Source organism: Thamnophis elegans, chromosome 2 (assembly GCF_009769535.1).
Source record: "Thamnophis elegans isolate rThaEle1 chromosome 2, rThaEle1.pri, whole genome shotgun sequence".
Lineage (NCBI taxonomy): Eukaryota > Metazoa > Chordata > Lepidosauria > Squamata > Colubridae > Thamnophis > Thamnophis elegans.
The window spans coordinates 55,455,297-55,479,864 of NC_045542.1; the positions used below are offsets into that span (position 1 = coordinate 55,455,297).

Below are 24,568 nucleotides of genomic sequence, written 5' to 3' on the forward strand. Positions count from 1 at the left end.
GACTTCAAACACATTCAGCAAACAGAAAGGAGGACATCTGCTGTTCTGCTGGCACCCTGTTCTTTGTATTGTGTGGCGATACAAATCTGGTGCTGTTCTCTCTATAGGTTTGATTCTTTAAAGAACATTCCCTTTGCTGGTGCTATATCAGCATGAAGATAAAACAATGTAACATACATTTTTTCCCCTATCATAAAAATCAGCAGGCATCCATTGCCATGTATATTTTATATGCTTCAAAGACTTATCCATGATTTAAAAGGGAAAAAAGATGAAGAATGAATAGCTAAAAGCAAAGATGTTTCTCAAATATAGAAAAGTACAGAAAGATATAATGAATGTTAGTATAAAATGCCTTTAAGTAGTCTATTTTTACTTTTCTCTTATTTCCTGCCTTAACTAATATTGCGTAACTCCCAACACAATAGCATAACAGATATGTGTGTATCCATTTGCATGACCAGTACATGTAATATTAGCCCAGAAACAGTTAACTGGCTTCTATTGAGGGCGAGCCTTAGAACAAAAATAAAATATGTCAGCTTAAACTTCTGGGCCTGGGATCAGCAAATGGTTACTTACAGGAAGGATTTATCTAACAAGTTAAACTGGCTGTCTTGAACTGGGAGAATCCTTATCTAATGCTACTATCTGCTATTTTCTTGTGCACATATCAGTATATGGGAAGCTGATTCTTTAACTTCAGTTATGTCAGACCTTTACATTTATCAAATCTGGATCTCATTCCTTTCCTTACTTTTCTGCTGTGTCAGTGGTGGATTTCTGATCCTTTTCAGGAAAACTTTCTTAAAAATGGACCAGGTATTTATTATACATTTCTTCCTTGAGGCTTGTTGATACAAAACTGTGAAGAAGTTAACTGTTGAACTTTGTGTAGGTCCTTAATTTGCATAAGTGGAGTTTTGTCATCGGTATGATTCTTCCCCCACATGTTCAAGTAATGCTTTCACTGCTTCACAGGTTGAAGCTTGTTTCGTTTATTTTAAGAAAAGAATACAGCCCTTTCCAAAAGAAGACACCTAGACTGGCATTAAACACCATTAGAGATACTGAATAGGAATTATTGCAACCCTCTGCAATAGTTCCATTGGGTAGATTATGTCGCCTGGAAACAGTTGCTCCTTGAAACAAGTGTCTCTCAGGACTCCATTCTGCCTGCAGTGCTCTTATCAATATGAATTTGCCAGGGGAGATAATCAGGAAATCTGGAGCTGGGTGTTATAACTATGCTGATTATTTGCTTTTTCTCTGTAACATCTTAGGTATTAGGTTTAGGTTTATTAAACTTGTATGCCGCCCTATTCCCGGAGGGACTCAGGGCGGCTAACAAACCAGAAGGGAATGGGAACAATACAGAAAAAACAAAAAGACAGAGAACAAAATACAGAAGACAATTTAAAACACTCAACAGCCACAACAATTCGAGTGGGGATGGGAACTCATCAGCCCCAGGCCTGCCGGAACAGCCAGGTCTTGATGGCTTTGCGGAAAGCCTGAAGGGTGGTGAGGGTCCGAATCTCCACGGGGAGATCGTTCCAGAGGGCCGGAGCAGCCACAGAGAAGGCCCTCCTCCGGGTGGTCGACAGTCAACACTGGCCGGCGGATGGAATTCGGAGGAGGCCTAGTCTGTGGGATCTAATAGGTCTTTGGGAGGTGATTGGCAGGAGGTGGTCTCTCAAGTACCCAGGTCCAATACTATGTAGGGCTTTATAAGTAACGACTAGCACCTTGAAGCGTGTCCGGAGACTAATAGGCAGCCAGTGCAGCTCGTGGAGGATAGGTGTAGCGTGGGTGTACCGAGGTGCACCCACAATCGCTCGCGCGGCTGCATTCTGGACAAGCTGAAGTCTCCGAATGCTCTTCAAGGGCTGCCCCATGTAGAGCGCATTACAGTAGTCCAGTCTTGAGGTCACAAGGGCGTGAGTGACTGTTGTGAGAGCCTCCCGGTTCAGGTAGGGGCGCAATTGGTGCACCAGGCGAACCTGGGCAAATGCTCCCCTGGTCACAGCCGACAAATGATGTTCTAAAGTCAGCTGTGGATCCAGGAGGACTCCAAATTGCGAACCCTGTCTGAGGGGCGTATAATTTCACCCCCCAGCCTGAGAGTTGGAATACATGGCCAATTATTGGGAGAGAAAAACACAAGCCACTCGGTCTTGTCAGGATTGAGTGCAAGTTTGTTTACCCCCATCCAGACCCTAACAACCTCCAGGCACTGACACATCACGTCAACCGCTTCACTGAGTTGGCACGGGGTGGACAGATACAACTGTTTATCGTCCACGTACTGGTGATATTATCCCGTGCTGCCGAATGATCTCACCCAGCGGCTTCATGTAGATGTTAAACAGGAGGGGGGACAGGATCGAACCCTGCGGCACCCCATATTTAAGGGGCCTAGGCGTCGACCTATTCCTTCCAACCAACACCGACTGCAACCTGTCCGAGAGGTAGGAGGAGAACCACCGAAGAACGGTGCCTCCCACTCCCACCTCTCGCAACCGTCGCAGAAAGATACCATGGTCGATGGTATCGAAGGCCACTGAGAGGTCAAGGAGCACTAGGATGGAGGCATGACCCCCGTCCCTGGTCTCCAGAGATCATTGGTCAGTGCGACCAAAGCAGTTTCAGTGCTGTAGCCAGGCCTGAATCCAGACTGAAAGGAGTCTAGATAATCGGTTTCATCCAAGGACTGCCGGAGCTGAGAGGCCACCACTTTCTCAACAACCTTCCCAACAAAGGGGAGGTTGGAGACTGGACGATAGTTATTTAGGATGGCTGGATCCAAAGACGGCTTCTTCAGGAGGGGTCTCACCACCACCGCCTTTAGGGGGGGGAAAGAACCCCTCCCGAAGGGAGGCGGTAACTATCGCCTGGATCCAGCCCCGTGTCACCTCCCTGCTGTTCGCGACCAGCCAGGAGGGGCACGGGTCCAGCACACACATGGAGGCACTCACTGCTCCAATGGCCTTGTCCACTTCCTCAGGAATAACAAGTTGAAAATCAATCCATAGATGCTGCTCAAGATCCTCCCCCGGTACCTCAGCTGGCTCTGAGCAATTGGAGTCCAGGTCTGTCCGAAACCGAGCAACTTTATCCACGAGAAATTGGACAAACTCCTCAGCTCTACCTTGTAAAGGGTTGCCCGCATCCCTCCCTTTCAGGAGGGAGCGGGTTATTCTGAACAAGGCAGCTGGGCGCGACTCAGCGGATGCAATCAGAGTGGCAAAATATGCGTTCTTTGAAGTCTGAATTGCCAGAAGGTAGGTTTTGATGCAAGCTTTCAACAGTGCTCGGTCTGACTCGGACTTACTGGACCTCCAGCGGCACTCTAGGGGTCTCTTTTGGGATTTCATCTCCCGGAGTTCCTCAGTAAACCAACGAGCCCTCCTGGATCCACTGCCTCGGATAGGCCGTAAAGGCACAATCCGGTTAAGAGCCTCTGCCGCCGCTGAGTTCCAAGCAGCGACCAAGGCCTCCACCGGACTGTGGATGAGAGTATCAGGTTAACACCAAGCGCCGTCTGAAAGCCCGGAGGGTCCATAAGGCGCCTGGGGTAGAACCACCTAATCGGTTCCTCCTCCCTACAGTGGGGGATTGGCCTCCGAAAGTCAAGCCTCAGTAGGCAGTGGTCCGACCATGACAGGGGCAAGATCTCGATACCCCTCAAACCAAGATCACAACTCCACTGCTCCGAGAGAAATACGAGGTCGAGCGTGTGACCCACTGAGTGAGTCGGACCCCGAATTACTTGGGTCAAGCCCATGGCTGTCATGGAAGCCATGAACTCCTGCGCCCCATCAGAGTGCTCGCCAAGCGAAGGCAAATTGAAATCCCCAGAACCATAAGCCTGGTGGACTCAACTGCCAGCTCGGCTACTGACTCGAGGAGCGAGGGGAGAGTAGTTGCAACGCTGTTGGGAGGCAGGTATGTTAACAACAAGCTCACTTGATCCGCAAGGTCCAGCTTCATCAGTAAGGACTCACACCCGACAAGCTCCGGAGCAGGGATCCTACGAGGAACTAGAGATCCTCGGATAACAATGGCCACTCCCCCACCCCTTCTCTGGGGTCGCGGCTGATGGAGCACCTGAAAACCCTCTGGGCACATCTCAGTGAGGGGGACTCCTCCCTCCGGGCCCAGCCAGGTTTCAGTAATACATGCCAGGTCAGCCCCCTCGTCTAAAATTAGGTCCCGGACGAGGGGAGCCTTGTGAACCACAGACCTGGCATTTAGCGACAGCAGCCTGGGACCAGGGCCCTGACTACTCACGCCATCTGGCCTTGGAGTGGAACTAGTAGGGCCAGAAGTAGGGATCTCTGAGACGTAACGAACCCTCCTTCCCCGGTAATGGCTAGCCCTAAGTCAGGCTCTATAATTGATAATGGCTAGATAATGGGCAGTAATAAACTGAAACTAGGCCTAGAGTTACAGGTTCAGAGAGGTGGGTCGAACCACCTTAGTTTTATGGATTGAGGCAATAACGAATAGCACCTTTTATTAGCTTTGGCTGATGTACCAATTTTGGTTGATTCACCAAATTCACCCTTAAATGATGCATATTAATAACTTGATCCCTGTGACATACTGTATATGTGGCTGTTTTTGTATCTTTCCTAGAAACTTCAATAGTTCAGCACTCACCAGTCAAATCTGTCAGGAAGAACTCAAAAGAACCACATTATACCTGTGTTAAAGACATTGGACTGCTTACCAATTTGCCTTTGGGTGAAGCATGAAGGGGTATTATTATCTTATTATCTTTAAACCGGTATATGATTCAGTTCCAGCCTCTCTGAGGAAACACCTCTTACAAGATTTCCCAGCCCTATCCACTCCTAGAGATTATTTTGAAAGTTCATTTACAATTGCTTAGGTTAAGTCTTCTCTCTAGCCTCTCAATTCTCTGGAACACATTTCCTACTGGGTTATGGGACCTAACAGCTTTGCTTCCTTTCAAAAACGCCTAAATACACCTTGTAAATTGCTTTTAATTTTTATTGCTAGCTTTTCCTACTGTCTTGAATTTTAATTCCAATGTTACGTCTTACTATAAGCTACCAAGGGACTTTAGTAGTTGGCAGTACAATAAGTTTAATTAATTAATATATGAATAATAAATACGTGGTTGATTTGTTTCTATATAGTTTTTCCTTAGTGTTCATACCACAAGGGGTTCTTAATTCTTTTACTTTTTTTCTAGATTGTGATTTTATTAAATTTTTGCTCCTGTGCTTTGCATTTCTTTATATTACTTATTTACACTGGGATCATATTTTCTGCACGAAAGCCTTCTCCTACAAGGAAGCAGAGAAAACGGCTGATAGAATTAGTTCCAGAAACATTTCATGCAAAGAGGTATGGAAAACAGTAGTGGAATTGTTTCTATAAAGCTACTCTTTTTATTTTACTGCTCCTGCCTTTCTATTATCCATGCTATAAGTTGTTTATGATAGAAAAATTTTCAATGAAGCCTCATAAATAGTAATAAAATTAACACTTATTATTTTTGTAGAAAAAGGATAAGCAATTGGAGCCAAAGAAAGAATAAAAAATAACAATGTAAATGAAGTAAAAGACAGGAAACTAATATTCTTGATTTGTTGCCTACACAATAAAAACATAGGCACTGAGGAGATCTCCCTGCAGAGGCTTCTTTGCCACTACAGAAAAGGATCTATTTCCCCCTTTTCTTGTCATAGCTCATATGGCAGGAGTAACTGAATAATTGGAGGAAAATAGAGGGCTCATAATTTTAATCTCAGTTTGTTTACAACCTCTTTCAGCTTCCTACTCTCTAATGGTAGTGAAGCCAAATCCTCAAATTCCCAGCCAGAGATGTTAATTCCCAATGCATCTGGGAAATGCCATTTTGGGGAAGAGATGTGTGGGTTAGTGTTCTTTAGATCAAAACCAGAATTTTCACTGTGTCCAAAAACAAGCTAGAAATCAGAATGCAGACATAATGTGCTTCACATTATGTGCTAGTTATAGGGGAAAACACATGCAACATATTCTACCAGCTATACATGTTCCTGGTCAAGGAGAAAAGGACCAACATGTCTCTAAGGTGCTTATTGCACATCACAATATGGACCACTGGCACAAGTACTTCTCCTGCTGACAGGATTGCAAATGGCTAAAAAGGTTACATCTTGCTTACCTTGGAGTCCATTTCAATCAAGAGTTTGTCCAGCATTTTCTGCCAGTCTTGTTCTTGCCCAACCATCTTATTGAGCAGTTCCTGCATCATCTTATGTAGCTGTTCTGTGGTGGCATCAAACTGGGTACGACTGACCTTTGCTGCAAGGGCAGTCTTATCTGCTTTCTAAAAATGAAGAGAAAGGATAGCGATAGATCTTTGGTCTCATTGACATCTGAGGATCTCTCCCTCTTCTACCTTCCAGAGCCACAAATTACATGAAGTCCAAAATAGAACTACTGCTACCTAACCCAATCTCAAAGGATGGTAAATACAAGTAATCTTCAGTTAATAACCCCTCATTCAATAACCATTCAAAGTGACAATGGCGCTGTATGAGAGGTGGTTACAGCTAGGGTCTCCCAGCAAACCCATGGACAGGTGATCACAATCTGGGTATTTGGCAACCAGCTCACAGTTATGATAGTTCCCACATGATTTGTGACCTTTCGTGCCAGCTTCCCAGGAGCAAAGGCAATGGGGAAAGCCAATAGAAAAGGTCACAAGTTGCTTGGGCAAATCTTCTCCACTTGGATACTTTTCCTGATCCTTACTGCACCTGCATACCTCCCCAGCCATTCATACACTGCCCAATCCTTTCTTTCTTTTTTTCCAACCAACCCAGTAGCAACCATTTACTTGCCTGCCAGCTTGCTTGCAAGCCCTTAAAACTTGCAAATTCCCGCTGGCTTCCCCAATGACTTTGGTTGTTGGAAGCCAGCAGAAAGTTGTCAGGAGATGCTTCCTTAACAATTTACAATCATTGCTTAACAGTGGCAACTGGGACTGCTGGGATTACCATCACTAAGTGATGCATTCACATAACATTGCACTGTACATCCGCATCACTTAGGAATGGAAATACCAGTCCCAGTTGCCATCGTAACTCAAGGATTACCTGTATTAGGATCACCATTCAAAACAGCGTATAAGCTTGCTATTCGTGACTGCTCCACAAGCTCCATTTGTAAATAAAACTTTCTCAAAAGTTCCTCAAGTATTCTATATCCATTGTAAGTCAGTAAGTCAAACTGCTTACCACATGGATTTCCGTCTCTAGGGAATCTTTGTCAACTTTTTCATTTTCCAGTTTCTCCAGTGATTTGTACAATGCCTTTAGAGAACACAAAGCAAAGTGAAATGACATTATTACCAACCAAAAACTCCTATAAGTTTTATCATCACCACTATTTTTACAAACAATCTGTAGACTTAGATATTGCCAATATTCTACCACATAGAAGAGATATTAACATCTTCTAGATGATGTAAGGGACACATCCCTGTTGCTTTTGGGCAACACTATCGAAGTGGGATTGACATTTCCACCTTCAACTTCCTAGCTTTGTGCTGCCCCGCTCCCCAACCCCCACATATAGCAAGAATATACAGTTGTTTATTCAACTCCCAGCCCCCCCCCCAACAGGTTCTTGGAAAGCACCCCCGTTGCACAGTTCCAGATTTTGAGTTCAGCATGGCAAAAATCACTGGGTAACCAAGTCCAATGGGAACACACGAAGTCCAGGAAAGTAGTCCACGAGTCGAACGGGTTAAGATATACGTCATGAGCATACAAGGCACAGAAATAGGCACATTGCTGCAGGAACACTCAAGTCCTCAGGGTGGGATTAAATAGGCAACACCAGCGTAGCCCTTCATGAGAGGTAAGATCGTGTCCTCATGAGTAGTCTAGCTGACCAGTGTTTTGCCTATCTCCTCTCTGCTTTACATATCCTTGGATCAGGAGGTATGAACTCCACTTCCTCCTCATTGCTAACTGGTGGCCGCTGCTCCCAGTCTTTGCCTGGAGTCTCCTGGCCATCTTGCTGTAAAACTGTGGCTCACCTCACTCAGACTGAGCCTGTGGCTCATCTGATTGACCCAGCTGAGGCTGCTCCATCAGGTTAACGCTCCATGAGCACCGATCCTGACCAACACTCGATTCTGTGCTTTCCTCTGCCGACTCAAACTCACCCTCTTCTTCTGAACTCGCGTCTGGAGAGGGATCCAGGGGCAGATCCATAACATAGTTTTAAAATCCCCTAGTGGTTGATTCCCCATTCAAGTAGTAAGCAGGTCCTATTTTTCTGTAGGTACTCAAGATGTAGCCAAAATGGTTCCAGGATGCCCCAACAGTTTATATCTTTCATATCCTGTTAGTGGTTATAGTGTACACCAATTTCAAAAGGCCTGTGTTTAACCAGTGATGTCACTGAAGTAAACAACATTCATGTGATTCTGGTGTCATCAGGTCATGACCCCTGCTAGATATGACATGTCTAATCTAATCCCATCAAAAAGAAGAAGAAAAAGCTGCTAGTCAAGCCTAGAGTGAATGATTAACTTAACCCTAGCTCTAATTCTATACGGATTCAAATCAAAACTATCTTCTGTTATATTGTGTCTGTTACGTTATTAAACAAGTTATTCTTTCTGTCCTTCTGTCCTCTCAGTCAAAAAATAATTTCACTGAACCATTTCAATCACAGATTTAAGCAGATCAGTCCATCAAGTTGGCATTGACATGGGCTGTCTGTTATTGTTGGTAGCAAAGGCAAAACGCACAACAATAGTATTTGTCCTGGCAGTTTTATCTGTGGCATTTGACACCTTTCATCACAAAAGTTTAATATCTACTCTGACTTCACTGAAACTGAATTGGGCACTTACAGTCTTATATTTCCCATCACATTTTTTCTGTTATTTCTGTCTTGAGTTTTCAATCCTTTCCTTTATCAGCGAGTGTCTCTCAGAGTGTGGTCCTAGGCCCAATTTTGTTCATTTCTGATACTTTGTTTTCATTTCTTCTTTAAAGTTTATCCTATCTCTGCTGATGACAGTCAGATGTATTCCTCAACCCCAGTCTTGGTGTGGAGAATCTATTGTGGTCTTGCCTCTCCAAGTGCCTGAAATGTCCAGCTGGATGTATTCTCCCCAACCTAAATTAAATATGGACAAGGCTGAACTTATTGTTTTTTCACCTTGACTATCCTTTCTTCTGCCTTTCACTTTTTGCAACTACCAGGTACTGATGTATCTGATGGCATATAAATCTGGACTTCTTAGCGATGTTTCATCAATACAATTACAAAATCTTGTCACTTTCACCATATGAGTTTCCAAAATTCCATCCATTTTTTTTCCTAAGCATTTGATTCATGCCTTGGTAGTGTCTCATTTGAATAATTGCAACAGTTTTTTGGCTGATCTTTCCGAATCTACTCTCTGCCCTTTAGTTCAAGTCCAGAAAAAGGCAGCCCATGTGGTCCTAGACCTCCCTGGAGTCACCTTTATTTCTTCCTTCCACCATTGGCTAGATCTTCAGAAGCATTAAAAGTTTAAACAGCTAGTGCTGATTTTCCAGGCTGTGTGTATAAGAACACCTACTTATTTGAACAACTTGGTAACAATTCTTGCTTCTGTGTGCTTAGTTCAATCATGCAATCAGGGGCACTAAGTTTTCCCTCAGGTCAGAGTAGTTGCTTCACATCTAGCTCCTACTCATTGGATTTGACTCCCCTTTAAACTATGTTTGGCTTTCAGCCTCCTCAGATTTAAAATGAAATGCTTTTTTTCTTTCAGTGGCTCAATAATACTCAATACTGATTTCAATTGCAGTAGCCTTGGGCTTGGATGTTTTAATAATTATTGTCTTTTGATTTTAGTTTATACCATTGCTTACTTATACTGCTTATATTTATACTGCACCTAGGTATACTATATGCCCTTAAATACTAGCCACATGTATGTAAGAATCATATTTTTCTGCAACAAAAAGAAAGCTATAAAGAGACAAGAACTTCATGCCTTAATATTTACATCTATCTATATATTATTAAAACTCTCATACCCATGATCGTTAACTGGGTGAAATAGCACATCATTGGCAATGTTCCCTCTAATTTTTTTTCAGTATGGGCAGAAAAGTATAGTGTTTGAGTGGCACATTTTCATGCCTGAGCACCTGAATTTTTTTCACAGATGTCACCCAAGACAACAACGAAATAGGTATATCAAATTAAACTAATAAAATTTTAAAACGAATAAAATTGTAAACAAATACATTTAGAAATATTTGTTCAAAAGCAAACTCACTACAATTATCTTTTCAAATTCATTTTGGATTAAATAAAAAAGAGCTTTGAAATGAATATATAAATGGCACTTAATACTGGTAATATTAAAATAGTAAATGTTTGATATACTTCATTTTAATGAATTTCACTTGATATACTTCATTTTAATGTATTATATGCAATTTGCTATTTTAAATGAGTAAAATGATTAAAAGCCCCATGCATAAAGTCTCATTCACATCTAACAGTTTTCTTCCATCATTAATTTGTAAACTCAAGGATTTATTGCCTGTGTTCAACAATGCTTGCTGATCGTTTAAAAAATTGTGGCAATTTGTTCCTCTCTATACAAGTGGTTTCAGTAACCTACTACTACTGAACTCTGGGAGACAATTCTGCATATAACTAGTGATAGTAACTAGTGACCCAAAATATCCAACAAAATTGCACAGATAAACTGACAGATAGGAAGTTTAATTAGCTTAAAAGCAAAACTATTCTCAATGACTTTGAAAATCACAATGAGTTATCAAATATCATGTGATGTCACATGGCCGGCGGGAGACTCAAAAATAGCTGAGGTTGCAGCCAGGAGAGGTAGAACAAGGAAGGCTTTCTTTGAATGAGAGAGATGAGCGAGGAAACAGACCCTGCTTCTTGCATTTGGATTCTGTGGCACAGTCATTCTAGGTGGGAGTTTAGGATCACTGCCGCACCGCCCTGGATTTGCCAATGTGAGCCTCAGGTGGGTAGCCTCGAGAGAAACGGCGGCGTGGGTTGCTCTCTGAGGAGCAACCCACGCTCGGCTTAGTTAGCTCGTTCTTGGTTCGTGACCAGCCCCCACCCCCACCCCTTGTGGGCTTTTATGTGTTAATCGAAGCACGGATGATGGAGAGGAAGGGAAGCCAGCTGCTTTCACACAATACGTTTATCTCAGAGGCTGAATTAATCACGCGGGCAGGAAAAAAATGGAACTTTCTTTCAGCGAGTTTCGGCCAATCACTCCCTCCCCCACCCACCACCCAACAAGACAAATTTAGCCCTCTTAAACTTGTGCAAAGGCAGCTGTGGACAATGTTCCCTCTAAATAGTTGCTCCAGGAAGCCCGAGCCACCACCTGCCCTCAACCTAGTCACTTTGCTACCCTGCTGCACCTCAAGACTCCTGTTTAGCTGGAGGGGGTTTCAATCACGATTGTGTGCAGACTGCAGTGTCCGGCAAATGACACTGCGCGGCAATTGGAAACTGCTGCGCGGTGTTTACTTTCCATGTGTGCGGCTGCGCAGCCGCACACCTTAGAGGGAACAGTGATCATTGGGCAACAGTTTTTGAACCAAGATACTTCAAATGGTCTAACTTATAAAATGTGACTCATGATTCCCATAGAATTGAACTTTTGAAAATTCTTATAAAAAATTTCCTGACAAAAATGATCATAAAACAGTGTATGACATACTACAAAATTTCATAGGACAGTTCCTTCGCTGATGTTTGACAGTGTTATATAGTTTAACATGGGTTATTTTCAAGGCAGATACATCTTTGAATAAATTCCCAACTTTTCCAGTGAAGAAAGTACTTTAGTTCTGTTGTTGAAGACACTGAAGAATCTGATAAGGAAATATTTCTGAAAGAATGACCCAATGGGTCACAGGTTGCATAGAATAAAACTCTTGTGTCTGATTGTTTATAAACTTCAATTGGGCAAAATTGTCATAAGGCAACAGTTTTCGAATCATTGTATCTTAAATGGCTTAATTAAAAAATGCATCCAAAATCCAGGACCCATGAGTCCAATGGGACTGAAATTTGGTAAAGTTGTAGTCACTTCAGTGCTCATGCACTGCTATGCTACCATACATCCATGATCAACTGTGGTCATGTGATCCTCCTTTCCAACATTGCCTGCCAGCTTCCTACAAGGAAAGTTAACTGCTTGTGGTTATAGGTAGTTCTTGACTTACAAAATTTCATTTAATGAATGTTTGACGTTACGACGGCACTGAAAAAGGTGACTTGCAACCATTTTTCACACTTATGACCATTAAAACATCCCCATGATTACATGATTAAAATTCAGATGCTTGGCAACTTATATTTACAATGGTTGCAGTGTCCTGGGATCATGTGATCAACTTTTGTGACATTCTGATAAGCAAAGTCAATGGGATAACCAGATTCACTTAACAATTTGTGTTATTACCTTAACAACTACAATGATTCACTTAACAACTGTGGCAAGAAAGGTCAGAAAATGAGGCAAAACTCACTTAACCAATGACTCACCTAGCAACAGAAATTTTGTGGTCAAAAGTCAAGGACTACCTGTATTCTGTTTCTCTGTTTAGATAAGGAAATATCTCTGAAACAATGACCCTATGGACCACATGTTATCTACTATTCCTTCTTTCTCTGCTATTCTGGCTAATAACTAATTTAAGCTTTATTATACAATCTTCAGCAAAAACAGAATTGGTATCCACTGCGTTCAGAACAGTTTCCAAGAATTTCTTGCCATTTTCTTGATCCCACCTGCTAACTTTGACTCAAAGTTACGTACACTGATCTCTTTCTGTTTCTGGTGATGATCTTCAACAAGATTGCCAGTAGTGGCATTCAGCTTCTCACAATCTTCTTGGACTTGCAGGATAGTACTCTGGATTTGGTTGAGCACCTCTTCATCCTGATCGGAAAAGAGCATGAATACTAAAGTTAACAAAAAAGAAAAAGTGACGGCTTTATTTTCCCTCCTGTTCTATTTTTCAGAGTTCAAGCTTCTGCCTTTGGACAATTTGGAGTAAATAATGAAAGCCCAATCCATCTTTTCATGACAAATAGGGAATCCTGCAAAGAAAGGTCAGTAGGAGATATTTTATTAGAATATAATAAAATAAACTCAAGATATATGTGGAATAATATAAATGGATCTTTATTATATAACAGGTCCAGACATTGTCTACAACCTGGGCCCTGGTTTACTTTTATTCATGACAATCAGCTGATATATATATTTTGACTTCTCAAAATATTGTTGGAAGAAACAAAATGGGAATCCCCTTGACATAGTAATAAAAGATAAGATTCATATACAGGACACTGACATGCTCTTTGGGTATGATGTATTCTCACAACTGTTAGGCTTAGATGTATATGTGACAACCTAAAAATCACATTGGTCTGAAACTGAGGGAAACTCCATTGTTAAATGCTCTGCCAACATCCAAGTTCAAGAAGCACATAATACTAAAAAGTAATTATGTCAGACTGGGATCCCTGCATTCAACCTTCAAGGCACCCTTGGAAGACTAAGAATAAGGGAGTAAAATAGAAGTTCACAAAAATGCAAACAAAACAAAGCCTCTGTGTCCTTGGAAATAAGCTGCTTGAACAGACATATCTGTACATAGTTCTAAAAGACTGATACTGTTTTAGAACAAAACCAGAAATCTTGTATAAGGCTGAAATTTGTGCCATAATTTCTTCAGCTATTTTCAGTTAAAGATAAAATAGGAGACAAATCAATGGAACAAAAGCAAAGCAAAGCATAACCGGCTTACTAATGGAGTATTATAGGCTGCAATTCCGAACATCAACAATCTTACTGAACGTCATGGTGTAACGTAAGTTTTAAGATAAGCCTGGCCAAGAACATGGATTCTTATTTTAAAAAATTGTGAAAATTGTGTAAAAGTATTCAGTTTAGTCAGGAATAAAACAATATACTTGAACCCTAGAAATGATCCTTAGAAAGCAATTTTGGGAAGTTGCTACTTTCAGTGGGTAAAATATTAAAACCACCTGAAACAGGAAGACACTCATTAGGCAGAGTATGATATTTATAGTTCCTCTTTCCAAAACTACCAAAAGTAATTTCTATATCAACAATATTGCTCTTATCATGAAATATGAAGTATATTTAAAACAGATCTGCTTCCATTTCCCACACACAAGAAAATATGCAACATGCTGAACTTGTGACTTCTTGAAAGTCTCAAAGGGAGAAAATACTTAGAAAGCCTCACTAGTTACAGCCATGGCTGAGATTTATTAAGAAATCATTGTTTTAAAAAGATAGCTTAACATGATGTATGGACCATGTCAGTAAATAATGTGATCTGAAAGGTGAATGAATCTGCAAAACATTTCCCTTCCCACTAGCAAGCACACAGCCACTATCGTTGGGGGAAAAATTTGTGATAAAGCTCAGAGGGAGAGACTATTGTTTTGCACACAAAAGCTCCCATATTCAGTTCCTGGCTTCTCCAGTAACAACAGGCAAATACCTATTATTTTTTCGGATTATAAGACGCACTGGAGTATAAGACACACCATGATTTTGAAGAGGTATTTTTTTTAAAAAAAGTTTTGCACTCTACAGGCCTCCCAAACCCTCTGTGTGCCTCGTTTTTCGCAAAAAAGGGGGGGCATGCAAAGCTTTGGGAGGCTCTTAGAGTGCTCGTGGGGGCTGGGAGGGACCAAAAACAACCAAAAACAAGCAAAAGCGGGCTTTTTTTTTTTTTAAAGGGGCATGCAGAGGCTTTGGGAGGCTTGTAGAATGCTCCTGGGGGCTGGGGGGGGGGGCAAAAATGGCTCGTTTTCTGCTCTATTTTTGCCATCCCCGGCCCTCAGGAGCACTTTACAAGCCTCCCAAACCCTCTGCACATCCATTTTTGCAAAGGGGGTGGGGTTTTGGTAGGCCAAAAATGCTGTATTCAGTGTACAAGATGCACCTAGATTTTCACCCTCTTTTTTGAGGCAAAAGGTGTGTCATATACTCCGAAAAATACGATATATCTGGCACTCTTAGAAAACATCACCAGGCAATACTAAGCTAGACAGATCGTCCACCCCTTTACGAAGGTCCAAAGGGTTAGGCTTCCCTATCCAAATTGTGGCCCAAAGCATATCAATACTTGTCCATCTTGCAGAGGACTACCATGTTCTTGGTTTTAATTTATTAAATTTCCAGACCACCCATCTCATCTGAGTGGGCAGTTTCCAAAGCTATCCAACTGAAAAGAAGAGCAGTCTGAGCCATCTTCTTTCTGGGCTTACCTGACGTTGCTTGGGTTTCTTCGTTTTGCTTTCTGCCTGCCTCAACATGAAGTTGTTGACCGAGTCCTGTAACTGCTCGTAGCGCTTGAACAACTGGCTAACCTTCTCACTGACATCTAAGCTGCAGGCTGCACACGTGCCTTGGACTTGAGCTGCACCAGACTCTGGGGTGGGTGGCATGCTCATGGACAGCAAAGTTGACGAGGATGACATCATGTTCTCTATGACAGATCTAAGCTTGTCTAACTGTGAGCAAGTGAGAAAAGCAGGAGTTTGGTTTCTTGAAAAGGAAATCCTGGTTTTCATCTCTAACATATAGTGGTGACAGGAACAAGCTCTTTTAATTTGTTGGGCTGAATCAGTATTCCTTGGCTTGGTAACTTTATTTTAGTTGGGTCTGCAATGGCCAGAGTCCACAGACTTGGGACATGCACAATAGGAGTTTTTTCAGGGAATGGGGGAGCCCCCTGTTAGTCTCAGAGCACTAAATTGGAGGATACCATATAAATAATAAATAAATAAACACACACACACACACACACACACACAACACACACACACAAGTTTCTAGAACTTCCCTGAAACTAAATCCCAACTCCAAAAGTCAACTTCCACTGATGTTAATGAGAGTTTCCCACACCTATTTTGTCCATGGGAGTAATAGAGAATAATAGAAAGAGCTTTGGGGAGTGATTTAGGACTTAGTGCAGGGAAAAAAAGGTTGTCTGCTGCTGCTGAACCCCCCAGCCCTCCTTTCACTACAACAATGCGGAACCTGAGCAAAAAAAGTTTTGAGGGCAGCTAGAAAGACCTTCCAGTGGGCAAGGTTTGACTCTGTTTAACAGGTCTTCTCCCATAGGCATTTGTAGCCAGTCACGATGACACCCAAATGCTGAAACATGTATTATGGTGTTATAAAGTAAGCACTTTTCCACTCTATTAGTGGGGGGGGGGGGAATGGGGGTTCCCCATCAGACTGAATTGAATATCTAAAGGATAGCCTCAATCTGGCACTCTCCAGATAGGCTGGAGAACAATGTCCACCTCCCTTGATGGCTAAGGTTAGTAGAAGTCATAGCCTACATCAGTGGTTCTCTGCGGACCTCTGGGGCTGCAATATTATCACAGAGGGTCCACAAAGGCTCAAAGAACAAGCAAACAAGCAGAAACAAAAAAGCCTGGCTTCTTGTTTCTTTGATATGAAGAAATTAGCAAATGAAGCATTTTCTCAACTGGGAGCTATAGATTATCCTCCTGCTAATGGCTGCAGATCAAAAGCTCGTTCAAGGAATAACTCCATGGGTATGGTTCTAAATCAAGAAATAAAGGCTCTGCAAGCAACAAAGGGCAGACTAGTTGGGCAGGAATAACCACAACACTCTAGCCAGATGTTTCTTTCTGAAACAGAAAAAGAGGCAAGGACCCATATGATAAACTTTGTTTGATTGTAATCCTGTAAAGTTAAATGCCAGTCCAGAGATTAAAGGAGGGAAAGCTGTGCCAATTTATTTAAATTATTATAAAAATAACATTCCCCCTTTGCTGAGCTTTCCACAATTTGCCTATTTCCGTCAGTTGTCCTTTTCAATCTCCTAATAGTACAAGTTACAACTCATAGAGGGCTCCTGATTCCAGGAGCTGATTCTGAGCCACATCTCTCTGTTAGAAGCTACTCATAATGTACTGGGACTTTGGGCATGTTGTAGATGAGTTGAAAAAAGTGAATCTAGTGAGGTAATCACCAGGAAAGCATCATTATTCCTATATCTCATTACTGCTAGCTAATTGTTAATTGCAAGATGAAGACTGACCTGAAAATCATTGTTCCTGAAATAGAGGCAGCTTTGCTTCATTCAGGTCTTATTTAGAATTGCTTGTGCCATCCATTCATTTTCCATTGGAAAAGCATCTCTGCAAACCCCATCAAATTAGGAAAAATTCCAGGGGCTATTGATAGCCAGGAACAAAGGAAGGTAAGACCACAGCACTGTGATGCTTTTTTCAAACTGTGTAGTTACTCCTACACATTTCAGACTTTTAACTTCTCAAACAGAACTTGATTTAAATCTCTGGGTATGGTCAGACAGTGCATACATGTCAATCACTAAGTTAGGTATTCAGGAAGCCAGTAACTCTGGAAACTAACCATGGTGCCTGCATAAACTAAAGCAAAAGATGAAACATCAAACTTGGTTTTCAAATCTTGGATTGGCTCTCAAGCCTGATTTTGTGTGTGTGTTACTTCATCTCCTGTTTATATTTCAAAAGCTACTCACTGCGAATGTGTGAACAACATTGTGAGTTTTGTCCACACTCCTGACTCCTTTATTAGCTTGCAAGTTCAACATCTGGTCACTGGCTAGAAAAGTCATCAACCAATTCAACACATTTTCATTAACAAAGGATTTGTCCATAATATGTAGGAATAAATACAATTTCTAGAAAGGACACAGCAGTCTTATAAACACACACACACACACCATATTTTCCCAGTTACTTGGGTTCTTTGTTGTTGTTATTTAGATTAGCTAAAGACATTCTGATCTCAACACATCCTGAGTTCATTTGCTGACCTGCTCCTGGAGGTAATAGGCATTGTCTGTCATCGACTGCTCCAATTTGGCTTTCCCCATATCTTGTTTCTGTCTCAGTTCCTTTAGCTCTTTCTCTATATCTTGCACTGTTGCTCTGCACCATAAAACCAACAAAAAAGTGTCACTCAGCAAATTAAAATTTTCTTTTGGAGCAGATTACATACATATGTGTACTTTGTCCACTATAGAAACTAATACATGGTTTCCAAATGTAATCCTGAAGCAAGGGTAGATTAGCAAATTTGCCTTGTTTCTCCCCTTCTCTTGAGGCTCCCTGTAAATAGGATGGAAGTGTCCTTAATGGTTTAGCGATGTCCACCTGGAAATGCAAAATGCTTTCTATAAAACTGCAAGGGCAAGTGAGCAGGGCAGATCATCTGCAGGTTAGAAACTAGATTAAATAGTACCTCCACAGGCTTTGAGTCAGAAACCCTTCTTGATTCTTAAAAATCTTTTGCTTCTACAACTATATCACAGGAATCAATTCCCTACAGCAAAACACCCTCTACTGTGATAAGCACCTGGCCACAAGAGCCACATGGTACGAGCTGACCACCACAGTTCCTCCCATTTGGGGGCCAAGAGAGAGGGAGCTATTGCTCATGCCATAACTACCTGGGAGAGCAGACATTGTATAAACAGATCTTTATGCTGAATATTCTTGGTAAAATGCAGGATTACTAATAAAAGCATTTTTGCATTGTACCTGCATATATGCCACCCAATGTAGTCAAAATTTCATAATAACATGCCACTTTTTTGCTCCATTACATGTTGCTCTGAAAATGGAAGTGAGCAACATCTATGAATTTCATAATTTAGGTTTGGGGTTTCAGTTCAGGAAGGGTACCAAGCAAGGGAACCAGCTCCTTGCTGTGACTGGAAGAAAAATTCCCTTGCTGATCTCAACTAAATTCCAAACCTGGCTCCAATTCCCTCTCTCTAAAAACTTTCATTTCTCCCCCACCCCCACGGAAGCCCTTATAGAATGTGCCTTTAAATGAGAAAAAGCCCAGTTAGAATAGTTGGCTTCACACATCAGAACAGACCACTGTGTTTCTTTGTAGTTTACATGTTATCAACCAAACCAACTAACACTTATTCAGTAAGCCATGGTTGGTTGGTTATTTATTTATTTGATTGATTGATTGCTTAATGTACCACTCTTATTTTGTAGAAATAAATGTTCCCTTCTATTATTTTTCCTCAACATCCATGCCTAAGCCAGAACTAGAACTCCTGATCTCCCATTTTCTAACACAACACTTTAATCAGAAAGCCCATTTGTGTATTACAACAAAAGCATAGGCTGTTAACATATTCAAATCCATTTTCACACTCTGCAAGGTATACTAACAGTTTTGTAACTGACTTGCTATATTTAGTTTATTTTCAAATATGTGAGCACCGCTGAATTATTATAATGAAGGACAGCATGGAAATGTTTAAAATGCTGCTTTGGTACCATCAAACGATAATGCTAAAAATTATACTACAAAACATTGCTTACGCATCACTTCTCTCCAAGGCATCTGCAGATAATCTGTCAAAAAAAATCCTAATAGTAATTATGGCTACACAACCAAAACTCTGAGTGGAGAATAAATTGAGTGATTCCCATTTGATTATTTTGACCTGTGGGCACTCTTGCAACCAGCATCATCAAGGGTTTTATTTTGGCTGGTTTTGAAAAGGCAACTGAAAAGGAGACCACTTCCAATATCTTTCTGAGAAAAAATTAGAATGACATCAGAATATTTGGTAATTGAGAGAGCCAAATAGTATAGTGGTTAAGATTACAGGCTAGAAACCAGGAGACTCTTAGTTTTAGTCCTGCCTGAGGCACAAAGTCAACTGAGTGATCTTGGGCCAGTCACTCTCTCTTAGCCCTAGCAAGGAGGCAATGGCAAGCCACTTCTGAAATCTTGCCAAGAAAACATATCCAGGCAGCACTAAGCATCAAGACTAATTCAAAGCATTTCTGCCCCAAATTGTCAACAAAGAATCAAATTAATTTTGAAACAGCTTTGTGCACTTTAATTTAAAAAGTCATTCACTTCGGTGGAAATGATAATTAGGTTGAGGTGTGCCATGTACTTTTGTAACCTTTTAATATTTTTTACACAGTTTTTCAGAATAAAGATCTCGTTTCCTTTTCTTCCAATAGCAAGCACAATATGCATATTTAGCAAAATCTTAAGAGCATCAATGAAACAAACATGCTTGGCCCATCAGCAATATCATCTGTTCCACTGCTTTCTAGTCTTTTACCTGAGATAACCAACTTGCAAGGTGATTTGATTAGCTCCCTCTATTTTTTCTACCTCTTCTCCTCCCAGCGGTTCTCCTTCAATTGCATTCTGAATCCTCCTTAACTAGAAAGGAAAAGTAATTTTTAGTAGTCAAGTTTGCCATAAACAACTGGAATTACAAAACTCCTGTATGGAATAAAACATCCTGTGGGAGAAGCTTTCTTTATTGCAGTGAAGAGGTCTTGAGGCAGATAAATGTATCAGACTCCTCATAGACTCAATTTGCCTATGTAGAAATAAATGAAATATTATAATACCCGAAGTCGGGTAAAGCTTGGATTGGATCTAAATAGATGCTTTCAGATCTCAGCATCGGTCTATGATTTATTAAAGGAGTTGTGCAGGATTGCTGGACTGCGAGTGAAGTTTCTCTGTAGCAGTAGCAGCAGCATGAATTTGGAAGAGTCACATAGCTGCTTTAATAAATTTTTGACTAATGCTGTGTTCATGTTCCAGTGCGTTTCAAAACATCTTCTCTGAATCAGAACCTATGCACTGCACAGCTCTACAGAATACAACTGTTCCACAGCCTTCAGCATGACAACCTGTACATATGTTGGATTACAATTCTTAGAATGGCTAGTCAGCAAGGGAATTTATTCCTAGCCATCTAGGAGGATATCCAATGAGTAAAGGATGATGGTGACCTATTCTAGAATGCCCAACAATTCAAATACATGCAAAATGCTTAACTACAAATTAGAATCACATGCTTCCAATTCTGCTAGACTGAAGATACAACACTTCCATAAAAGTAATTTTTTGCAGCTCCCCAAAGTTTGGAACCAACCTGTAATCATCTGCCAACACAAGAGTCAGCCAATGTTCTTTCCTCTTTCCTTGAGGTGACTGAGCGACCAGAAATACCTAACCCCATCTCATAATCCAATCAATGTCCATTCCCAACCCCTTAAAGTATTATCAGTCTCAAAATATGCTTGCTTTCACTTTACATAAAAAGAAATAAATTGCTAGGATTCCTTCCCCGGAAATTGTGTAAGAGAAGTTATGATCAGCATACTTATTTATTTAAGACTAGGAAGTGGAGTCAGGCAAAATCTCTTGCCAAAGGAGAATGGATTATCTGCAGTGGTGTACTGAAAAATGCCAGCCTTGCTGTGATATCTAATAAATCTTTAATGGTAAGTGAGAATGACCTTCGGAGACAGGGAGAAGAGCTATGGCTTAAAGTAGGAGTGTTAAACTTGCGGCGTCATATTGTTGTCATCTTGTGACGCATCTTGCCCATAGGCCACAAGTTTGATACCCCTAGCTTAAACAATGGTAAACAAAATTTGAGACTGAGAGAAGGAAGGGTGGGGAAAGCATTTCAAAAGGGACCTCCTTAATTTTGGGAAGAGCAAAGTAAAGAAAGGGAGAGTTACTTTCAGGCTTGCAAAATTATATTAACACAACCTTACAATTAAGGCAGAACTAATAATTATAGCCATGCTTCTTATCTGGGCTAACTTGGAATGCTAACAAAATCTGAGCAGTTAAAAGCAAAGATGAATTAACCCAGCCCACCAAAGCAGATAACATAACAGATCAATCAGTTTAGGGTGATATTCTCAACAGTTTTCATTTGGAATAAAATGGAATCTTTATATAGCCTTTGACCTGCAATGGGAAAGCAAAGAAAGTGGAAATTTGGGCAAGGCAAGACCAGCGGCCGTCTGTCCTCACAGTCTCACTCTTGATGCCCAAGGGCAACAGCAGAAGCCAGAAAAGGAAGGCAAAAATCAGATCTGTTGTTAGATAACCTATGCAGGAGATTCCAGCTTCAGTTTTTGGCATCTCCAGGCAGAGCTGGGAAAAACTGAGAGTTGCTTCCAAATGGAGCAGACAATATTAAAATAGGTGAATTCATGATCTCGCTCAGTATAAGGTCTTATTAAAAGCACGTAGTCACTTAACATGCAATTTCTATTAGATCAATATTTCTGGCTAATCTGCCCTGACTGAAATGCTGTTTGAGCATTGCAAATTTGGAAGAAGCTGTCTAGTACAGGATTAATAACCAAAAAAGAGGCTAATTTTTAAAAGAAGGAGCCGTAATCAAAAGCAGCATCTGGCTGCATAGAATGACATCACATCACAAGGCACAGAGGCACTGCAGAGGGGGTGGGGTGGCTTTCACAAAATCCCTGCCTCCAGAAACAAGTAACTTTCTCTGACATGTAGTTGAGTCATAAGCCCAGCCATATTTTTAGAGACCCAAAGCTTGAACTGGTGATCACTGCAATATCTTCAAATCCTAAAGGTGGTGGTGGTGAGACCCTTCCTGAAGAAGCCGTCTTTGGATCCAGCCATTCTAAGTAACTACGGTCCTTGGATGAAACCGATTATCTAGACTCCTTTCAGTCGGGATTCAGGCCTGGCTACAGCACGGAAACTGCTTTGGTCGCACTGATCGATGATCTCTGGAGAGCCAGGGACGGGGGTCATGCCTCCGTCCTAGTGCTCCTTGACCTCTCAGCGGCCTTCGATACCATCGACCATGGTATCATTCTGCGGCGGTTGCGGGATGTGGGAGTGGAGGGCACCGTTCTTCGGTGCTTCTCCTCCTACCTCTCGGACAGGTCGCAGTCAGTGTTGGTTGGAGGGCAGAGGTCGACCCCTAGGCCCCTCAAGTATGGAGTGCCGCAGGGTTCGGTCCTGTCCCCCCTCCTGTTTAACATCTACATGAAGCCACTGGGTGAGATCATTCGGCGGCATGGGATAAAATACCACCAATATGCGGATGATACACAGCTGTATCTGTCTGCCCTGTGCCAACTCAGTGAAGCGGTTGATGTGATGTGTCAGTGCCCGGAAGCTGTTAGGGTCTGGATGGGTGTGAACAAGCTTGCACTCAATCCCGACAAGACCGAGTGGCTTGTGTTTTTCCCTCCCAATAATTGGCCTTGTATTCCATCTCTCAGGCTGGGGGGTGAAATTATACAGGGTTCGCAATTTGGGAGTCCTCCTGGACCCACAGCTGACCTTAGAACACCATTTGTCAGCTGTGACCAGGGGGACATTTGCCCAGGCCCGCCTGGTGCACCAATTGCGTCCCTACCTGAACCGGGAGGCACTCAGAACAGTCACTCACACCCTTGTGACCTCAAGACTAGCCGCCCTGAGTCCCTCTGGGAATAGGGCGGCATATAAATACAATAAACCTTCAAAGACTGGACTATTGTAATGTGCTCTACATGGGGCAGCCCTTGAAGAGCATTCGGAGATTTCAGCTTGTCCAGAATGCAGCCGCGCGAGCGATTGTGGGTGCACCACGGTACACCCACGTTACACCTATCCTCCGCGAGCTGCACTGGCTGCCTATTAGACTCCGGATACGTTTCAAGGTGCTAGTCGTTACTTTTAAAGCCCTACATGGTATCGGACCTGGGTACTTGAGAGACCGCCTCCTGCCAATTACCTCCCTGCGACCAATTAGATCCCACAGATTAGGCCTCCTCCGGATTCCATCAGCTAGCCAGTGTCGACTGTCGACCCCCCAGGGGAGGGCCTTCTCTGTGGCTGCTCTGGCCCTCTGAATGATCTCCCGTGGAGATTCGGACCCTCACCACCTTCAGGCTTTCCGCAAAGCCGTTAAGACCTGGCTGTTCCGGCAGGCCTGGGGCTGATGAGTTCCCAGCCCCACTCGAATTGTTGTGGCTGTTGAGGAATTTTAATCTGTTCTTCTGTAATTGTTTTGTCTTGTTTGTTTTTTGTATTACCCCCTCCCCTATGAGTTTGTTAGCTGCCCTGAGTCCCCCCGGGTAATAGGGCGGCATACAAGTTTAATAAACCATTAATAAACCAAATAGTAATCAGGATTTGACTTGGCATATTCAGCAAAATGCTGTCTGTGCTTGGTCTCAAAACCAAACATTTAAGCATAAAACACCTCACCTTCCATTAAAAGGGATCACAATTCAAGACTGGATAATAAAACCAAAAATAATTACAGGGAGCTTCATAATATATTTAGGATAGAAAGCTATTGATTACAGATACAACATCCTTTAAAAAAATATTGTAACAAAAGATCCCATTAGTTTTAAAATAGAATTCAGTGTATTATGCATCAATTACACATAGTCCTCGACTTACGACTACAACTGAGCCCAACATTTCTGTTGTTAAGTGAGACATTTGAGTAAGTTTTGCCCCATTTAATGACCTTCCTTGCCACAGTTGTTAAGTGAATCACTGCACTTGATAAGTTAGTAACCTGGTTGTTAAGTGAATCCGGCTTCCCCATTGACTCTGCTTGTCAAAAGATGGTGAACACCAATGTTCCCTCTAATTTTTTTTCAGCGT

General features: G+C 41.9%; 1 protein-coding gene and 1 long non-coding RNA gene across 3 annotated transcripts in view; one reads left to right on the plus strand and one right to left on the minus strand.

Moving 5' to 3' along the window:
* Positions 1 to 24,568, minus strand: part of QRICH2 (glutamine rich 2) — a 69,370-nt gene that overhangs the window by 22,918 nt on the left and 21,884 nt on the right. The window contains exons 7-12 of the mRNA XM_032208512.1: positions 20,220 to 20,323; positions 17,928 to 18,042; positions 15,355 to 15,600; positions 12,860 to 12,982; positions 7,263 to 7,337; positions 6,185 to 6,349 (exon numbers count right to left, since the gene is read on the minus strand). Coding sequence (XP_032064403.1) covers positions 6,185 to 6,349; positions 7,263 to 7,337; positions 12,860 to 12,982; positions 15,355 to 15,600; positions 17,928 to 18,042; positions 20,220 to 20,323 — 828 coding nt within the window. The remainder of the gene's footprint in view (positions 1 to 6,184; positions 6,350 to 7,262; positions 7,338 to 12,859; positions 12,983 to 15,354; positions 15,601 to 17,927; positions 18,043 to 20,219; positions 20,324 to 24,568) is intronic.
* LOC116502643 overlaps positions 1 to 24,568 on the plus strand; it is a 67,524-nt gene that overhangs the window by 19,186 nt on the left and 23,770 nt on the right. The window contains exons 2-3 of one of the 2 annotated variants that reach the window (XR_004254571.1): positions 13,066 to 13,155; positions 13,243 to 13,379. This is a non-coding gene — a long non-coding RNA (uncharacterized LOC116502643). Of the gene's footprint in view, positions 1 to 13,065; positions 13,156 to 13,242; positions 13,380 to 24,568 lie in introns of those variants that run through there. The other variant, XR_004254572.1, reaches the window with a different exon arrangement.